Source organism: Camellia sinensis, chromosome 6 (assembly GCF_055761805.1).
Source record: "Camellia sinensis isolate YWXY chromosome 6, ASM5576180v1, whole genome shotgun sequence".
Lineage (NCBI taxonomy): Eukaryota > Viridiplantae > Streptophyta > Magnoliopsida > Ericales > Theaceae > Camellia > Camellia sinensis.
Window position 1 is genome coordinate 112,565,331 of NC_138966.1, and position 21,798 is coordinate 112,587,128.

The 21,798-nt window shown below is 36.1% G+C and overlaps 1 protein-coding gene and 1 pseudogene across 1 annotated transcript; one reads left to right on the forward strand and one right to left on the reverse strand.

Annotated features, from left to right (window-relative positions):
- Window positions 1-545: 545 nt before the first annotated feature.
- On the forward strand, window positions 546-1,513 carry LOC114280661 (citrate-binding protein-like; annotated as a pseudogene).
- Window positions 1,514-3,455: 1,942 nt separating this feature from the next.
- Window positions 3,456-14,755, reverse strand: LOC114280673 (sterol 3-beta-glucosyltransferase UGT80B1-like). The gene is made up of 8 exons (XM_082874552.1): window positions 14,354-14,755; window positions 12,406-12,469; window positions 12,250-12,311; window positions 11,966-12,143; window positions 8,159-8,235; window positions 7,816-7,863; window positions 7,008-7,157; window positions 3,456-3,965 (listed from the first exon to the last, which is right to left on the reverse strand). The coding sequence occupies exons 1-8, from the start codon at window positions 14,705-14,707 to the stop codon at window positions 3,732-3,734; spliced, it is 1,167 nt and encodes a 388-aa protein (XP_082730678.1). The 5' UTR covers window positions 14,708-14,755; the 3' UTR covers window positions 3,456-3,731.
- Window positions 14,756-21,798: the final 7,043 nt, after the last annotated feature.

Genomic DNA, 21,798 nt, shown 5'->3' on the forward strand with positions numbered 1-21,798 from the left:
TTAACTAAGAAAAAATGGTTACACTAAAATAATGACCGCTAACTAAGAGAAAATGGTTACACAAAATAACGACCATTAACTAAGAAAAAATGGTTACACCAAAATAATAAATAAAGATATGAAAATGGTCCAACATAAACAATCACAAGCAATCACACAAACAAGAACACACAAAGATTTACGTGGTTCGACAAATCGCCAATGTCCACAGGCAACGGATTTACTATATGGAGAGAAATATAAAATTACAATAGTGAAGGAGAAGGAGACACTACTCTCACTCAACTCTTGCTCACACTCTTTTGTTGCTTACACTCTGTAATTCCCACTCTCTGATTTCACCACGCCGAACTGCCCCCTTTTGCTACCCATTTATAGATGTATTGGGAGAGCTAAAGTCTTCATCGCCATCGACACGATACTGACAGCATGTATGACAGCCACCAACAAAATCTGAAAATCAAAGACCCTACCATGGAATAGCTCGGTTAAATCTTTAGCTCAAATCTTCAGCTTCTTCATTTATCTTCAATCAGTAGCTATCATTGACTTTGGTGAATGAGAGCCAATCTTCAACAAAAGCAGCTGTATGCTAGTGGCAACCCCACAAGAAATCTGAGCATAAATAGTCTTCCAAGTCCCTGAGCGAAGCAACAACTTCAATCAGTGCTCTACTTCATAGAAGTCCTAACTCTGCAAACAAAACATGGAAATTTCTCACAAGAACAGTCTTCTATTCCTTGTTCTTGTGGCATTTTCAGCGAAACTTGTTCTGTTTTGCTCTGCTGATCCCACAGATGGATTCACCCTCGTGCCACTAACCGAAAAGAATTTCGGGTTGCAAAAACAATACAACGTGCCTCTGGACGATCGTTACAGTTATGAACATGGAGTCCGGAGATTATGGGTCTACAACCACGACAAGCCCTTCTACGGTGACAGTGGAACCAGGCCTGCACAGAAGTTCGCCTTAAGGTACTCTCCTCCACTCTCTCCACATGCATATACCAAAAAAAAAAAAAAGTCTACCTGCACAGAAGAATATTCTAGTCACAACAAATATAGCTAAAATAACAGAGTTTCAAGTGATCATTATGTGAAATTCCACTTGAATTTTTTTCTTTCCAGGGTCATGATTACTCATCTGGAGTATGGCAATTTGAAGGGTATTTTTATGTGCCAAAGGGAACATCAGGTGTCACCATAATGCAGATCCATGGTGCGAAAAAAGGTGCTACGACTCTACAACTGAGGATATATGACGGTGATATGAGGTACTATAGGTTTGAGGTGGTGGACACAAATCTATATGATAAATAGTTCCGATTAAAAGTGATCCAGGACGTGGATGAAGGGAAAGTTGACAGTTTTCATCGATGGGGTCCAGAAATTCGTGAAGAACGATCAGGGGCCGGGAGACTTGTATTTCAAGTGCGGAGTTTATGCTGCACCTGATAATTCAAGCAACTATATGGAGTCAAGGTGGAAAGGAATTAAAATCTAAAAAAAATGATCATGAAATTGTAACAATTAGTACTATATATCTTATGAAAGTATAGGTTTGCTTATTATAGAACTCATTTATGTATCAAATAAATATTATATCAGAAATAGTTAAATATGGGATATGTTATAATAGAATTTAAGAACTTGTGCTATTAGAGCATCCTCAGCACATTCCCTAAAATTTTATCCTAAAATATTATTAAAAATTTCATTTCCTATTTTAGGATTCACTTTTTCGTCTACTTCCCCCAACAAACTTCCTATTCTTTTTCTATTCTAATAAAATATTATTTTTTAATTATTTTATATTTTATATTTTTGGGGATGGAGATGATCAAGAACCAATGATGGTTGAATAAAAAATAATTTTATATTTTTGAGGGGTGAAGAGTTGCTCCCTACAGCTGGGGAGCAACTGTAGCATTTTTTATAATGAGTTGCTTTAAGGAAGCTAATGGGGTTGATTTATAAAGAAAGACTCCCTAAAATAAGGGATGGATTTAGGAGATCCAATAGGGATGCTCTTATAGAAGTTGTTTTTGTTTTTGTTTTTTTGGGATAAACCTCAACAGTATGAGGAAAATTTTATTAATAATCCAAAATCGAGAAATAATTATTAATAATCCGAAACCGAGAGGGGGACGTAAAGAGGCTTACCTCTCGTGCAATACATTGTAAGCAAAAGAATCAAAGTAACAGACTCGAATATATGAAGAGAATTTGAAAACCTTAAACCAGTACATGTACATGCCTTTGAGAGTGAATCATCCATATGCACTATGCCAAGGAAAGGAATATAAGGTGGTCAGATGGATTCTAATAGTTTTGAAATTCAAAATTTGTCCGAGTTAATGAAAGTTCTCAACACGTTTGAGATACATCTTCCTTCTAACAATAATAACAATAAATAAAAACTCAGAGATTTCAATTAAAGCAAGATTTGAGAAGAGTAAAAGATATATCGATCTTTTTTATAAAAATAAATAAATAAATAACGACTTAGTGCATGAAACTCTTGCTAAAACTATGGAAAACACGATTGGTGCAATTCCTAACATGTCAATAATTAAAAAGCAAAAGTTGAAACACTTCCCCTTCCCAATAATAAGCTTATTTAGGCCTCGTTTGAGAACAGGCTAATTTAGTAATTTTTTGACCATTTGGCTAAAATATGAACTAAAAAAAACTATTATGTTTGGGATGACTTTTTGACTTTTTACGAAAAGATATGCAAAAAGTAGAGAGAAAAGAAAATCTTTGACTTTTTGACATGAGTTGTTGACTTTTTGACTAATTTAATAATTTTTTGACTTTCTGACTAAAAATGAGGATTCCCAAACGAGGCCTTAAGCTAAACATTGCAACACAAATTTCCAAAATTATATGTGATGGATAATTCTTCACTGAAAAAGAACCAACACAAACATTGTAAGCTAATTCGTCCCTGAAAAAGAAGACATTGTTGCATATGTGATGGATATACCATGAGGAACCTCCTATAATTATGAGGCCAGAGTGCTGTAGCAAAGGGGCAAAATAAAATAATTTGATCTTGGCATATGTATGATATTAATTTCAATACATGTAGATTTTCATAATTATTATGGAAAACATTTATGTGCAACATAGAAATTGAGCATTTTTACAGCATTGAATAAAAAACAATATGAAGAATGTATATGTATCAATACTATGAATCTTGTATCCTCGTTACTTTCACCAGACATGTGCACGCCGATTGATAGGATTTTAGTAGTGATTTTCTTGATCCAAGCCATTCCCAGAAATGGCATTAAATCACCTAATGGAATCTCCCCAACTTGCCCCTAATACGAATGTCAATATTGCCTAATCGGAGGAATAACCATGCAAGGCAGCTAAGTCAATTGCAAATGCAGAAGTTATGCATTTCAGATACAGAAATTAGATTTGGATATTAGTCACTAATGAATAATAAACCCACAATTCAATATATTCCACAAAAAGAAGATCCAGGTTACTACAAAATTCCAAGCCAAATGACAATAACTTGTATAAAACCCATGACTCGAATCAACAAACCAAGCCTAATTTACCTGTTCTATACCCTCAAACATTACAAAAGAACCCTATTCCTTGTGTACAAGCATACATGAAATTATTTGCTAACCCTTAAAGCGGAGCCATGAATGAAATGAATAAGAAGTTGAAATAAAATCAAACAATAATCTAAAAATGAAGCACAACTATACGGCCCTGAAAGTTACTGCAGAAAAATCCTGTGAACCACAAGGAAGACAACATAATTTCCCAATTTGAATAAAGAACCACTGTAAGGGGTTTGGTTGGTCATCTTCCTGTGGAAATGACCTTGGCAACGGTAGCTCTGAAGGCAAATGCCGGTGAAATGCATCAACAGCGGCCGCTACGCCATCTTCATTCTCTATCGACTTCGCTATTTCCATTGCTTGAGATTTCACCTAGGAGAGTCAAAAGTCATTAATACACCATTTTCATAGGTTCTCTTTTGCTTGAATGAGAAGCATAGTTATAATTTGAGCAAAAGAGAAACCTAAACAATGTATCATCATAGATACACCAAAAAACCAAAACGAAACTAATTTCCCAATAAACAAGACAAAGAAAAAGTAAAAGGAAAGGAAATATATATGTGTGTGTGTGTGTGTGTGTGTGAAGGTTTAGAACTAAATCATGATCCAGGACAACATTTAGTCTATATCCATGATCAAAATTTCGCTTTGGAGTGTTGTTTTGGTCAACTTGGAAATGGAAAGATTTCAGGTAGGTTTCGGAAACACAAGGGAAATGGCAAAATTTATTTTAGAAACGAACATAAATATTTGGAAACAAATACTAGAGGCTTACATAAATGCATATACAAGCTCAAAATTTAAATAATCAAACACGTAAAGTCCTACACATCTCTTTACATAAATAAGGGCACTAGTGTTCAATCCAAAAGGAAATTTAATGTGAATCAAACAAATCAATTTTATCAAGCAAAAGTATATACAATTCTAAATGTGCATAAGGGTCCAATCAAGAAAAGGATTACAAACTTATCCAAAAAAAATAAAATTAAATTAATAACAAAATTAGTTTTAAAAAATAAACAAAGATCAAAGTGTTCCAAGGTGTTAGACTTCCTTCGGAAAAACAAGGTCAGGATCTTTTCTTTTCTTTTTTTAACGAGATTAACAATAAGGTCCAATAAATATCAGTGAGTACTAGAATTATCAAGTAGGCGACAAGGTTCGAGCACACATCTTTTGGCTACTCTAACACCATGGTCCACGTTAGAGAAGCAAAGAAGCAAGGGGGATTTGGTGATAGCCCCCTCACTATCTAATTTGTCTTTCAAAAGGACAAGAATTATATAAGTACTTTCAAAACCCCCTGATATTTTAAAACTTGTTTCTTTTACTATATTACCCTCATATCTATTAGCTCTCCTATTAAGCCATCTTCACTATGTATTTCAGAGTAAAAGTAAAATTTTACTTTGTATAAAAGTAAAATTTTACTCTGAATAAGAATAAAATGTTACACTCTGAAACTAAAGTAAAATTTTTCTCTTTATAAAAATAAAATTTTACTCTGAATAAGAGTAAAATTTTACACTCTGAAACAAAAAGTAAAATTTTACTCTGTATAAAAGTAAAATTTTACTCTGAAAAACAAGTAAACTGTGAAACTCTGAAGCTGAAAGTAAAATTTTACTCTGTATGAAAGTAAAATTTTACTCTGAATAAGAGTAAAATGTTACACTCTAAAACTAAAGTAAAATTTTACTCTGTATGAAAGTAAAATTTTACTCTGAATAAGAGTAAAATGTTACACTCTAAAACTAAAGTAAAATTTTACTCTGTATAAAAGTAAAATTTTACTCTGAATAAGAGTAAAATTTTACACTCTGAAACTAAAAGTAAAATTTTACTCTGTATAAAAGTAAAATTTTACTCTGAAAAACAAGTAAACTGTGAGACTCTGAAGCTAAAAGTAAAATTTTACTTTGTATAAAAGTAAAATTTTACTCTGGTTCTGTCAAATGAAAAAAACAGAGCAATAGAACCAGAGTAAAATTTTACTCTGATTCTATCAAATGAAATTAGATCATTCACAACCACTGTTCTTCTGTTTCTTCACAGTTACTTGCCTCTTTCGTATCACCTCTTTGACTTCTCTGTTATCTATTACATATACACAATCCATATTGCTCACTCACGACACAAAAATTTATCAAAATCAAAAACAATTTTACAACAAAAAGTTGAGAGAACATAGTAACAACTCATCAATAGATCAATTTAAGAACTTAACAACACTATCCAAATGAAAAATCTGTCCCTCACACACACACGCACACACAAACACACACAAACACACACATATATATATATGAAAAATCTGAAGAACTGTGTTCAAATATGAAAATTTTGAACAGTCGCGCGATTCGTCTCTATACTCTTTCACAATTCGAATTTTTGATCGACGAGGCTATCATCAACGGCAAGAACATGAACTTCATGAAAATTGGAAGGCGATAAGTCGACGTCATCGAAGCTTTCTCCGATCATCTCCGACAATCTCTTCCACTGCGAAACCTATGCGCCATTCAAAGAAAATTCTCTGCAACTGAGAGTGATTTAGGTATATTCATAGTTTTGGTTGGAAATCACGAGAGCTTCGAACGAATCCAATCCAAACCCTAGGAATGGAAGAGAGAAGGAAAAGAGAGAATTTGTTTGTGCGTTTGCTTGGTTGAGGCTTCGACCATGTTCCACCGCCTTGAGGAAGACACCGGCGGCGGCGTATGAACCGCCGGAGAGTGATCGGAAAACTGAATCGACGTAGGAGGAGATCGAAGAATGTTAAGGATCATAACAGAGAGCTCGTAAAAGAGCAGAGAAGGTGAGGAGAGAGTGGGTGGAGAAGGTGAGGAAATTTAGTTGAGGGAATAGTCTAATAAAATATTTAAATAATAAATTGTCCTTTATGCAAAATTTTATAATTATGAGGGGGTTTAGAAAATATAATTTTTTTCTTAGTCCTTTTAACAATGAAAGGAAGGTAAAGGGGGTTTATAGCTAAATTTCCCAAGAAGCAACACAACACTACAAACTCCTTTGGACACTAGATAACGCAAAAAGAGTAATGTACCAAATAAATATATTCATTTATTCTCGTTCCTCTTCTCCAGAGGAGATTAAGATTAGGCTTCATAGATGCTTCAATTTCGCTGCTAGTTCTAAAATTGTAAGCCACAAAAATTGCTTGTAGGTTGATTGATGTTTCAGATGCGTTGTCCATCTATTGACATTGACAAAGTGGGTGGTGGGTGGGAATAAGAAAATGAGAAAGACAAAAACAACTAGCATCGCCTAGTTAAGAATTTTAGCTGCAACAACTTTTCAAGCTAATTAAAATTAATGATGACAATGACTGACCTCATCCTGTAAAAAATTTGAGATACCACACACTCACACGCACATATAAATTACCTCTGGCTGAAGCATGAATTGTACAGCATCTGACAAGGATTCAACATTGAGCTGAGATATAGGGATCGGAGCTGGTCCCAGTCCTTTTTCATAAATTCTCTCACCCCAAAAGAACTGATCTCCAAAGAATGGGACTATGGTTGTTGGACACTGCATTTCATGATGTGGACATTAAGTAAAACCAACTACACTTTTTAAAAATAGCACATAGAAAGGAAAATTATCTATCATGGGATAGTTACATAGACTTGGGTACGAGTATTGGGTCCGGATGAGCATCCAAGCATCAGATCTTCCTAGATCTATATCTTAGGACATTAGGATATGCATCCAAAAGTTGGGTATAGGTATGAGGATACGTCTTAAACTGTTAAAACACTTCTATATATTGCATATTGTGTAATATTCTTGGATATGATGTTGTAAATTATTTAGAAATATGCTTCAAATTAAATGTGATTTAGGAAAAATATGAAATTTATATCTTATATTCGTTGACAAGTTATATATAAATGTTTCTTTACTAGCAAATTTGAGCATCTTCTTCAAACATCATATAAAATTAAAATATTCAGATGTCTAAATTGGATACGCATGTCAGACATGTATCTACACCCTTACCCTTGTTGGGGAAAGAAATGAACTACCAATGCAATCACTTGTTGGCAAGAAACTATCTTCATGACCATTCAACTCAGTTTTTGAAACTTATTTAACACATATTTTACATGTTGAAGCATCATACTGACATTCTCATATGCAGCCAAGAATACTACAACAATGAAAAACTTATGAACAAGAATATTAGCCCAGCCCTTAGTCCTGTAGCAGTGGTTCCAGCACTGCCATGATGTACCTGCACATTCATGACAATACCATTTCCTTTTAGTGATCTATCACACAGATCTGTAACTTTAAAATGCATTACAAAACTGTGCATTTGTGTAGTATTTCCTGGCATGTATAGCTGCATTCAAAACATTAACAATGCAACTATATAGATGATAGATCATGTAACAATTGATTTCCAAAGGCATTTCAACACTCACATTCACCTTTAACAAAGAGTCTACAACCTTCACCCCCCAAAATAAGCTTAAAAAATAAATACAAGGTTCGCCAATCTAAAGGTAGCTTAAAATAGAACTCACCACAGCCAAACATTGAGGGAACAGCCAATCATGAGGGCAATCCTCTAGAGGGAAAACACTGTCAGAAACTTCTGGAACTGCAATACAAATTTGAAGTAAAATATAAATTAATTTACTCAAGGTAGCTATATTGACAATGTAGTCTTTAACAAAAGATTGTAGGAAGCACGAAATAACCATTAATCATTGAACAGGAAAAAAATATGAAGAAGAAGAAAGACACTCATGTGTACCAAGGTCCCCCCAACCTCAACAAATTATTCCCCTTTGTCCTGTATTCTTCAATGCCTCCAAAATAATATCCATAGTTTTCTTGGGATCTTCAAGAGGCTTAACAAGAAATAAGTAATATATTGAGTTATAACCTCTCCACATTTCAATTAATAAAAAGCATGACATCTGGAAACAATATTGATTGGAAAATTCACAGAAAATTCAGCAGACACATGCATTATGTCAATGTCAAAATAGGACTGGGTACAGACCAAACTGTGTTTCGGACGAAGAGTGTAGTGAACAAAGTAATACAGTGGAAATAAAGCAAAGGGGGGAAATAAATAAATGAATAAAAATCCTCTACCTAATTGGCCGAGGAACAATTTGAAAAGAGACTATGAAGAGCAAAGTTAATGCATGTGGACACACACACATGGAGACCATAACAGAGACATGAAGGCTCACTTTTTTGTAGATGGCTACAGCAGATTATTTTGCTTCTCAAATGGTGTTCCATAATATTTTGCTTTTCTTGGGAATCAATGAGTCTGGATCCATTTTTACTTCTTAAATCCATTTTTTTTTAAATTTGGTAAGTGTTGCTACTTTTTTCGATAAGCCTATGACTCTTTTCAAAGTACACTTTTCCTTCCTTATAAGCTACTCTTTTCCAATATACTAATGATATTTTCTATTAAATCCTTGCATTCTTGATGTCGTTCTAAAATATTTACTTGAATGTAATAGCCTGGTGTCAATCCTACCAAGAATCCCAATTCTAGACACATATACAAGTAGTCTTGAAGTTCATCGAACATGGGCCTCCATTGGAGATACCGTAATTTTTTTTTAATTTTCTACTCTTTTTTTAATTAATTTTTTGGCTTCACTGTAGAGTGCGACAAATTCAACAGCAAACAAATTACATTCCTAGAAATCCTTAATTTCAGTTTCTTGACCGGTATACTTCCTGACCAACAGCATTCTAAATGAAGCATTTCACATCAAGGACATGTTGATTCAAAGTGATTAAAATCCTATTACATGAAGGAAGAAGCACAGAACACTGGCTTAACCATTAACGCAACCTGCATGACCCCAAAACTAACACCTAACAATCTGAAGCCACCTTCAAATTTGAATAACCAATATGATGTAGGATGAGTAGGGATTACTTTCCTACAAGTAGTGAGCCCAGTTTAAGTATACTGACAGCAGCAATAATAGACTTATAGGGCTAGATTTGGTGAGATTTTGTGGCTGCAAAAGGGTAGGGTTTTGGGAATGACAACACGAGTGTTTAGGGGCTGTCGGGTGGCTGTTCTAAGCACTTTGAACAGTGAAGTGAACAGTAACATTGTTAGAGAGAGAGAGAGTGAGAGAGAGAGATGCTTCACCCTCACAAGGGATAGGCCAATCATACAAACACAATCTCAAATTTTGATAATATTTACTCTGCTCGTCAATCTTTGAGTTACACATATTTATAGGCTAAAGACTCCTAATTCTATAAGGACTACAATTCAAATTTAGATACTAAAAATATTTAGCAACTACTAATATTTTAGACCAACTATGACTTCCAATTCTACTTCAATCATAATAAGAAACTTTAATGACTTCTAATTCTACTTCAATATCAAAATAGGAAACTTAAACTTTTGACAACTAAAATTATTTTAGAAATAATAAAACCCATATATAAGACCCATTTAATAACTTGACCCAAAATAAAACCCATAGGTGACCCCTACAACCCATGTCCAACAATTATGGGAATTACCATTATACCCTTAAAAACTAAAACCTACTATAATGACATGAAGACTCAAAATTATTCCAAATCTTTAATTTTTGATGCCCTAAATGTACTTCAGGTGAAATTCTAGATTTACTCTTTTTCTTCTTTCCATGATCTTCATCACAATATGTAGCCCACCTCTTAGCAAATTTTGCAAGTTTGGACTGATAAAACATCAAAAATACAAAGCCAGACCCATTTGAGGTTTCATGAAATCAAGAAGATGAAGGTTGGGTAAATCTGAACATAACTGATGCAAAGATAAACTATTGATGACGTCAAAATATTGTTAATTAAGAAAAAATGCTTTGGAGTCCAAGTAATCTAGAGAAAAGTAAAACATATTAGGATGACTCAAACTATTTTACTCAATCAGAACGTGAAGGATAAGAACCCTAATAATAATAATAATAATAATACAATGGCATGTAGCCGTCAGAAATGCTACAATTACAAATGTAAATTATTTTTCTCACATAGTTTTGAGAAGGTCACCATACCATGCTCCCAAAGCCAATATAAATAGGTTGAGGTCCTTTTTGAATCCATTGAACAAACTCCTCAGGAGGTTGGTACTTTGACCCAAGGTTTAGGAAACAATAACCAACAACATCGACTTGGGGGCCCCAATCTGCATGTTAGCCAAATGAAATCAATTTTTTAAAAAGTAGTTGATATATGAACCATAGATTCAATTCCACATCCAAACCAAGAATTCATGTGGAGTAAAAAGCTTAGATGTAAATAGTAATGATATTCATGCTGTGAACTAAAAGAAGAATTGTTTTACATGACAAGCTCTAATTGAAAAGTTCAGTCCACACTTATCCTAAAAACTCAGCTGTTAAGAAGAGAGAAACTAGAGCCTTATAACCAACACAAATGGGGCAACTACAGGCGATATGGGACACATTCCAACACACCCTCCTGGACCAGGACATACAATAGTCGGACAAACGGCACACCAATAATAGGCCCAACCAAGCTCTAATACCAAATTGAAAAGCTCAACCCACACTTATCCTTAAAACCCAGGTGTTAAGGAGAGAAAAACTAGAACCTTGTAACCAGCATAGATGGGCCAGCTCCAGACAATATGGGACACATTCCAACAGCTCTCACACTAATCACATAATCCAACAAATTGGTGCCAACTCAAGGAAAGAGTATAAGAAGCATGCTGTCCATACATAATTATGTCTTAACCAGGGAACTACAATTGATTTCACTACTTTTGAGAAGGAAAAAAAAAACAGTTCCGTTGATACTCTTAAACTGACCCCACTTGGATGTATGTGGTGTATCTTCCACTTGACTCTAGGGCATAACCATACTAGTCATGCCTAATATGAAAACCACTGTCATATAGCCCAATGTAGGGGAAGCAACACGAATATGAGGTGAACAACTGACAATAACAAAAGAAGAAGCCACAAATATGGAAAACAAGTAGTAGCTCCCTTAAACCAACCCAATACCACCTCTATTGAACCCAAATTAAAACCAAAATGATGGCAGTAAAATTGATAAGAAATGGGTTTATTTGCAATCATCAAAAGATTAATTACCAAGCATTGGGTAATAAGCGTAATATGAACCGTCCATAATGATGCAAGAAGACCGTTATGTCAACAATGAGCCAATGACTAATAAGAAATTACCAAGGCTTTAGAAGACGGTAGAGTATGTTCAGGCATTAGTGAAGAAATGGACAACGAAACAGATAAATCTACATCCCATAATCAATACACAAATAATCTCTGTTTTAATATAGACAATATCGTCCTTACCACTTGGCTTTGGCATAACATGAGGACTCCACATATAGGCTGTTGGCAAATGGGATACTGACCCACGGTACAAACTAAAGTATGCAATAGGAGCAAGCTTCAAATTCCTTTTCCTGAAGTCATTGATATATCCCCTTATGCCCCACCATATCAGTAAATCGACAACTATATATGAAAGCTGGAACCAGCAAGATATATTAGGAAACAATTTGGGGTAAAATTTAATTCAAAAGCTCTTCAATTGGAAAATCAAATACAGAACAAATTGTCAGACAAGAACATACCCAATAACCAGCGCTTTGGGGTACGCACGCCAATGGATGGGGAAATTCATAGGTTGGCCTGCCTATTGAAAAGGATGTAAGGAGCTGTTCTCTAATAAAAAACAAAATTAAGGAAAAGAAGTAAAACATGGATGAGAATTTTCAATTAATACTCACGTCCAGGGCATTGTGAAGAGAATGTGAAGCGGTACAGCAAGAGCTTCGGCAACATGTGCATGCCCTGCAAACCAGGACACAGGAATTATTTCAAGTTCACCAATAATGAAATGGCACTTGCAACAACTTTATCATTCTAACATTGTTCATCAAAGAGATAACTGATAAGAAGTTAAAATATATTTCATAAGCTCCATCAAGGGATCGCTAAGAAGCCATCAATACAAATATCATTCCACCTAGGTTCTTTAAAACTTGCCCAGACAAGCACTGCTAAAGGAAGTCTATATTTAAAATTATCAAACTATGGATACACAACCTATCCGTTAATACTATAATTCTACACCATTAACTTGTTTCATTAAAATCTTCCTCCTTTTTCTTCGGCTCCACAACCTGGCAAAGTATGTGCTTAAGCATAGAACATATTTGTATATCATGTTTTGATCCACCATCATTTTGTTGTATAACAAAATAAACATAAGTTTTGACTAAATAAAATGTTCTACCACTTCAATTAACAAACTGGCAGCCCACAACTTGAAAATCACTTTAATTGATTCCAAACTTCTTTATTCACTACATGAGAAAGCAAAGTTTAGACGAATTTATTCCAAACTTTTATCATTTCACTTCCTGAGTTTGATGCAGCTTTTCCTAAATTGAAAAATCATCATAAAGCAGAAGCTAAAAACACCTATCCCCTAGCTTCCAAATAAGCTTTTCTAAACTTATTTAAGCTATTTTTGCCTCACAAGCTAAAAGAAAAAGTTGAACCTAACACTCTGGCACAACTTCCAAAAAAACAAAGCAACTTTAATAAGATGCACCAAATAGGTCCAAATTCAAGTTTACAATAATATATTGACTTTTGAGACATTTTTATGACTATACATACTTGGTGACTGCTATTCACATGATGCATGTTAACCCAAATTACACTTTTGTACTATTTTGTGACACATTTTCTTTTCCCAATTTTTAAGAGTGACCCCGGTTCAAAAAAGAATAAAAAATGATTGACCCTGGTTCCAATTGAAGCCATACTTCCATCCAAGTAACAAACATAAATATGTAATTTTCATACCAATACGCTTCAACATCAGATTGGGGGCACGCAATGCAGGTATTTATCGCTGCTTTCTATATTAGCAGGATTTCACAAGAGGGTGATGATAGAATTGTTTTTGAAAATCAACAACAAAATTTATTAAAGAAGAAAGTGTGGAGGACAAGAAGTCCTCATACAGTGAAAAAGGACTTAATCAAAATAAAAACAGCCAACAAAAAGTAAGAAAAAACAAGAAAATCCAATCATTAGGGGTTGCAAACAGCAGTCCAATCCTAGAAATCAAGAAAAGTGGAACTCCCTTAAAAGGAGGAGACACAAAAGCCCAAAATGAAGCCAAAAACCCAGCCTTATCCCATAAAGAATCTGCAGCAGCCTCTTTTCCATCAAAGATCCGTGAATTTCTCTCCAGCCAAATAATCCAGAAAATAGCACAAAAAAGAAGATCGGGGTTAATACAAAATTTCAAGCCAAATGACAATAACTTGTATAAAACCCATGACTCGAATCAACAAACCAAGCCTAATTTACCGGTTCTATACCCTCAAACATTACAAAAGAACCCTCTTCTTTGTGTACAAGCGTACATGAAATTATTTCCTAACCCATCAAGCGGAGCCATGAATGAAATGAATAAGAAGTTGAAATGAAATCAAACAATAACCTAAAAATGAAGCATAACTATACGGCACTATAAGTTACTGCAGAAAAATCCTATGAACCACTGTAAAGGGTTTGATTGGTCATCTTCCTGTGGAAATGACCTTGGAAGATGACCAACCAAACCCTTTACAACAAATTAAACACATATATCGATATTTACGAGCTGAGTAAAGATTCATCAGATTTGAAGAGAAGAGAAGAGAAATTGTGTATTACCGGTGCCAATCGAGGCCGAGGACGGCGGTGACGAAGCGAACGGAGAGAACTTCGAAGAGAAGAGCAGAGAGCATGAAAAGCAAGGCGGCGACAACGGGGAGAGCGAAGCGGAGCTCGGCGGACCAGTGCTTGTAGAAAGGAACGCGAACGACGGCGATGAGAGCGAGAACGGTCCAGAGCAGCGGCTGGAGCTTCTCGTGTTAGTTCCAACTCACATGCATGCAACGCAAAGAAGGATGGCGTACGACGACTTCCATCGCAAGTGACGGAAGTCTGAGCTGGGCATCTCTCCCTTCTCACTTCACCTTCTTGCTTGTTGAAATTTTGGCGGGTTTGACTCCTTCTCTGTCTCATCTTTGTGTATAAATGAGACGAGAGGGAGTGGGTGAATTGTATCAGAAAATTAAGAGGGATATTTGTGAGTTGGGTGAGAGTTTTTTTTTTGTGTGTTTTGAGTGAGAGTTTTATCTCCTGTTTTTTTTTTTTGTTGGTATTTTACTTAATTTTAGTGAAATTTTCTTTTTTGTTCTGCGTTGGACTGAACCGCCTAAAGTTTGTGTTCTTTGTGTATTTTTTATTTATTAATCTGGGTGTCCATAATCCTAACAAGTGGTATCAGTGTCGCATTGTGTGTTTTCGGAAAAACAGAGTGCGTTCTCAAAAATTGTCCAAAATTCAAAGTGGTCGAAATCTAGTTTGATTACACTAGGTTGAAAATCTCGACGAGACGAGAACAAAGGTGAAAACCGTGTCGAAAAAGGGCATCGAAGGAGTCCCCACACGCCGTCACGCGTTTTGTGATGCCGTAACCACACGCTTTGACGCGTTACCACGTCCCTACGCATCGTCCCCAATTCGCCAGGTGCTGACGTCATTCCATCGCCATTAGTTGACATCACAACGACGGCCGCTGACGTCGTCTGAGCTGCCAATCCGAGCCGAAGTTGTTGATTGAGCCACCAACCAAGCCGCCATTGACTGAGCCACTGACCAAGCCGCGCCGCCAGGCGACAAACCGCTGAAGTCATCTTGACGCCAGCTGAACTGGAGAAATTATCCAGTGCTTCTCAGTCGCACCCGATTGCACCGATCTAAACCGTTCAACCTATTTTGGCTAGATCTAAGCCATTTAATGTCCAATTTGGGTGATCCAATAGTTCTTTCCAACTATTTGGAATATTTTGGACATATCTGTATGGTCAAATTTTGTAAATTAGATTTCAAAAATTTGCAATTTTTATTTTGGCAATCTAAAGTGCTTTTACAGCTAATATGACCAGTCCAAACTCAACAACGAAACCTGATTTTCAAACTGAGATCATTTTCTGTAGAGACAAGTGTTGATGGAGGAATCAACGCCGACTTCGGGATCTATGATCAAGCTAACTGCTTTCAACTATGCAATCTGGAAGCCCAAAATGGAAGATGTCCCGTACTATCGAGATTTGTTTGACCCCATTGAGCTTAATGGAGTTAAACTAGCAACGGAAAATGACGAAGACTGGAAGCGAAAGAATCAGAAAACCATTGGGCAGATCAGACAATGGATCGATCACAGTGTCTGCCACCATGTCGCCCAAGAAACTGATGTTTATGCTCTTTGGACGAAGTTAGAAGGCATGTACCAATCGAAGACTGCTCAGAACAAAGCCCTCCTAATGAGAAGACTTGTAAATTTGAAGTTGAAAGGCAGTATCTCTGTTGCTGAATACACCATTGAGTTTTAAAATCTGGTGAACCAACTAGCAACTGTCAAAATGGAGTTAGATGATAAGATGCAAACCCTTTTGCTGCTCAGTTCTTTGCAAAACAGTTAGGAGATGTCACACCCCAAATCCAGGCATGACCGGTCGTGGCCCACAGGGACTAAGCCCAAGGCACACGTAAGCCTTAAATACGAATCCATAATCACGTTGAACAACTATACAAAAGTTCAGTAATAAATAACCAAACTCAATCTAGTGACATGCCACAAGTATAAACGGCAAAACCAACCGTAATCAATACCATCCAAACCTATGGGATATAAATAGCCCACACATCAAAATAATCCTAAATGAACCTCAATAAAAATAAAAAGAAATATGCACAAACTGGACATGACAATCTAAAATAAAATAAATGAATGTCCTAGAGATCCATGCAATTGAGTCCCCACTACGCCATGAGTCTATTCTAAGTCCTTCTAACACCTGGAAATGATAAACAACTAAGTCAGCTGATAGCTCAGTGAGTAGCAACATGGATAGTAAATACAGTTTTGAAAACAGGGTTCAATTCTAAAATAAGATATATATCACAGAAACTAGATTGGCATACAGTTTTGATAAAGATAATTTGTTTCAAAAAGAAGGTTTCACAGTTTAACAGTTAAAATACTCATGTCTCTCAAGAACATAATAAATGACATTTTTCACTGAAAACAGATTACAACATGAATACCAATAATTTTCTGGGTACTAAGAAATAACAATTAACATGCCACACAGTTCTCAAGGCTATAAGCCCCGTTGGATCCAATACTGATCTAAGAGTCATCCTCAGGGTGGCAACCTGGGCCTTTTCTCTAAGACGATCCGATTGAAGGTCACCTAGCTTAACCTAGGTCTTTTCCTTACAATCGTTGAGCACTAGAGTCATCACGGCCCAACCCAGATCTGTTCCCTAATCGCCAGAGTCACCACATACAGTGGACCAATTTCCCTGGGCTAAATACACAGATGGCCCCAATAATCAATACACATCAGTTTCGCAAGACATGGTTGTTCATCATTATAAACATGTGACCAAAATAAATAGTTTACAGTATGTCAAGTTCACACATGTTTCAGAAATAATTTGATTCCATTGATAATATAATAATTTATCAAAACAGTTTAGTCATAAAACAACAATTTAATTTTCCAACAGTTCAGGGTAGGGGAACATTTATAAAAATATGTAGCATGAAACTCACCCGGAAACGAAATAATGTAGTCCTCGAATAGAGTATAAAAGTCCAACTAGTGCCCTGAACCAAGTAAAAAAACTACACGTCACTACTAATTTAAAAATACTAAAGAATAGGAACAAAGCAACCTCAACTAATGCGCACTAACACAGCTCAACCCAACTCACCGTCACTCTTAAATATTGCCTAAATTCATGTTCTTCAAGGTCTAAAATCACCCAAGACATGGGTTCCGGTCGAAACTTAATTAAATGTGACTTTGAGATAAAATAGAATTTTTGATAGGTTTTCCCGAACTGTTCACTAACTCTGAAAATTAAAAACCCACTCTACACCATTCGAAAAATTCCAAAACCCTCAAGATATCAACTAATATATCCTAAGTTTCAAACCCAATTGGTTTTACTTGATTTGCTTATCAACATAATTATTTACAATTAATTATGCCCAAACAGGTTGTTTTCTGCAGCACTTTAAATAAATTAATGGTTCTCTTAGTATACAGGAGCAATCAACGCAAGGCCAAAAATGTAAGAAACTAGACTTGTAACCGGTTCTAATGACGATGATTTGATAATTTTCGGATTTATACCCAAAGAGAACAACACTCCCGAATTTATTGTTTAAACTAGTTTTCTGGACAGATTTGAACGCATCATTTTATATGGATTTTGACTCCCAAAAATTATGAAAAAATTCAGATATGCAATTCAATATGTAATTGATTTACTGTAAAAATTTCAGTTCAAAATTCATTCGTTTGTTATGGTTTCATGATTTCTAAAGTTTGCTGATAGATTAATATTCTTAGGAGCAACATTATGAATTCAATTAAAATTTTTAGAATACTATCCCAATCAGCCAATCCATTCTTTTTTCTTCCACCAACTCACAACACCCACAAGCACCATAACTATGTCAACAACATATTATAATAGAACAAGAATAGATTGATTAATACCTTGGAGAGTTGTTGAGACACAAGGGTGCTTTCTCTCCCTCTCTCTTTTCCATCTCTTGCTCTCTCTTCCTCTCTCATGTTTCTACTGTTGCTGCTGCTATAGTGTTGTTAGGAACCCTAGGGTTGTTATATATTGTATTAGGCAACCTAGGGTTACTTTATATATCTAAACAAAAGGCTCTAAATTATTATCTCTTTATATTATTTTATTTTTTAACCCATTAATTTAAATAAAATATAACTATTATTATAACAAAATATACTTACTAACTTGCCTTCTATTTTTTTTTTAATAATAAATCTTGCCTCTAAATTAAATACTTTCACCATAAATTTATTTTAAGTTTAAAATTAATTAAAAGACCCTCTAATAATATTTAATTCGCACTTAAAGATTCACAGTAAAATATTTGAGATTTGTAAAATTATTATTATCTAATTATTTACTTTATTTTTATATTTGGGTTCTCACAGGAGGCGTTGGTGGTGTCCCTCAACAACTCTGTACCAGAAGGAAAACTGACCATGAGCATGGTTACAGATGCTCTATTCAGTGAAGAGGCAAGAAAGAAAGACATGGGTGGAGATCAGTCCCATGCCCTCGTCATGGAAAATAAAGGTAGAGGTAAAGGCAGAGGCAGAAGTAGAGGAAAAAGCAAAAGCAGAGGACGTAGCAGGGGAAGATCTCAAAACAGGGGGAAGTCCAGAGAAGGTACGAGCCGGCCGAAGTTCAAATGTTACCACTGTGGCCAGAAGGGTCACATAAAGAATTATTGCTATGGCTTTAAAGGAGAACAAAAACAAGGCACTAGACAGCCAAAGACCGAAGATGGGAACACTGCAATTACTATCTCAGAGGATATTGCATTATTCTCTGTTGGAGAAGAAAAATGCCTCCATATGTTAGACAACGACACCGAGTGGGTGGTAAATACAGCAGCATCCCACCATGCTACATCCCAAAAGGGTTTTTCAGTACATACCAAGCTGGAGATTTTGGTACAGTAAAGATGGGTAACTTCAGTTTTTCGAAGATTATGGGAATCGGTGATTTTCGCATCCAAACCAAAGTTGGGTGCATGATGGTGTTAAAAAATGTCAGGCATGTTCCTGATTTACTCCTGAATCTTATCTCAAGGATAGCCTCAGATCGACAAGGCTATAAGAACTACTTCGGCAAAGGCATATGGAAGTTGAAAAAGGCATCTCTAGTTGTAGCCAGAAGACAGGCAAGTGGCACATTGTACAAGACTGATGTGCAGGTAAATTCAAACAGCCTCAACGTAGCAGAAGATGAGGCATCACCAAATTTATGGCATAAAAGGCTGGGTCACATGAGTGAGAAAGGGTTGCAGATTCTGGCAAATAAGTCTCTCATTCCCCTTCCCAAATATGCGAAATTGAATCCTTATGACAACTGCTTATTTGGAAAGCATCATAGAGTCGCTTTCTATTCATCATCTAGAAAAACAATCAAAGTTGTTGAGCAGAGTATACTCTGATGTATGTGGTCCTATAGAAGTAGAATCTTTAGGTGGCAGAAAATGCTTCCTAACATTTTATTGAAAATGCATCACGGAAGGTATGGGTTTATGTCCTAAAGACTAAAGCTGAGGTGTTCCAACATGTTCAGACATTCCATGTCATGATGGAAAGGGAGACCGGAAAGAAGCTGAAATGTCTCCAAACAAACAATGGAGGCGAGTACACGTCAAAAGAGTTTGAAGCCTACTGTGCTACTCGCGGCATCCGGCATGAGAAGACTGTTCCTGGAACCCCACAGCACAATGGTGTAGCCGAGAGAATGAACCGAACCATTGTGGATAAGGTTAGATGTATGCTCAAAATGGCAAAGTTGCCAAAGCCATTTTGGGAAGAAGCTGTTCGTGTTGCCTGCTATCTGATCAGCAGATCGCCATCTGTTCCATTGAATTTTTAGATTCCAGAAAAAGTATAGTCTGGAAGGGAGATTTCTTACTCTCACTTAAGAGTGTTTGGGTGCAAAGCATTTGCACATGTCTCCAAAGAGCACAGACAGACGCTGGATGATAAAGCCACTCCATGCATCTTTATTAGCTATGGAGATGAAGAATTTGGATACAAATTATGGGATCAGAAAAACAAGAAACTCATTCAAACCCGAGATGTGGTGTTTCAAGAAGGCCAAACTTTAGAAGACTTTAGGCAATCAGCCAAACCCAGAGTTGATGATGTTTCAGAAATTATTCCCAATCCTGCACCATCCCAGCATGCCACTGATGAAGAAGAGCTACCGCAGCATGCAGCCAATGATGTAGAGTTACAGGATGGTTTTCCAGAAGAAGAAGATCTGGAAGAAGATGATGTTGAGCAGGGGGAGCCACAACCCCCTCCGCCAAAGACTGTTGGTCCACAGTTATGAAGATCAACAAGAGAGTCTAAGCCGTCGTCAAAATACCCTACTTCTGAGTATATTTTGCTTACTGATAAGGGGGAGCCAGAAAGTTTTTAAGAAGCTCAGAATCATAAGGAGAAGAGTAGCTGACAACAAGCTATGCAAGAAAAGATACAATCTTTGCAGAAAAATCAGACTTATGATTTGGTAAAACTTCCCTAGGGTCGAAAAGCACTGAAGAACAAATGGGTGTTCAAGTTAAAGAAAGATGGCAACGGAAAGCTAGTCAAGTATAAGGCTTGATTGGTTGTCAAAGGTATTGGGAAGAAGAAAGGTATTGATTTTGATGAAATTTCTCACCAGTTGTGAAATGCCATCTATTCGAGTAGTTTTGGGACTAGCAGCCAGTTTGAATTTGGAACTTGAACAAATGGATGTGAAGATGGCATTTCTCCATGGTGATCTGAAGGAAGAAATTTAGATGGAGCAGCCACAAGGTTTTGAAGTAAAAAGGAAAGAAAACTTAGTATGCAGATTGAAGAAAAGTCTCTACGGCCTCAAACAAGTGCCGAGATAGTGGTACAAGAAGTTTGACTCATTCATGGTAGGTCATGAGTACAAGAGAACTGTCGCAGGCCAGTGTGTATATGTTAGGGAATTTCCCAGTGGAAACTTCATCATACACCTACTCTATGTTGATAACATGCTGATTGTTGGACAGGGTACCACAACAATCAAATCACTGAAAAATGAGTTATCACAATTCTTTGACATGAAGGACCTAGGCCCTGCACAACAAATTTTGGGCATGAAAATTATGCGTGACAAGAAAGCCAAAAAGTTGTGATTGTCACAGGAGAAGTACGTTGAACGGGTGATTGAGAAGCCTAACATGAAAGATGCCAAGCCAGTCAGTACTCCGCTGGCTAATCATTTCAAGCTGAGCAAGAGTTCTTGTCCCTTCTCTACTAAAGAAAGAGAAGAGATGGAGGCTATTCCCTACTTATCCGCTGTAGGGAGTTTAATGTATGTAATGGTGTCCACTCAACCAGATATTGCTCATGTTGTTAGAGTAGTAAGCAGATTCCTTTCCAATCCAAGGAAAGAGCAATGGGAAATAGTCAAGTGGATTCTGAGATACCTTAAGGGTACATCTAAAA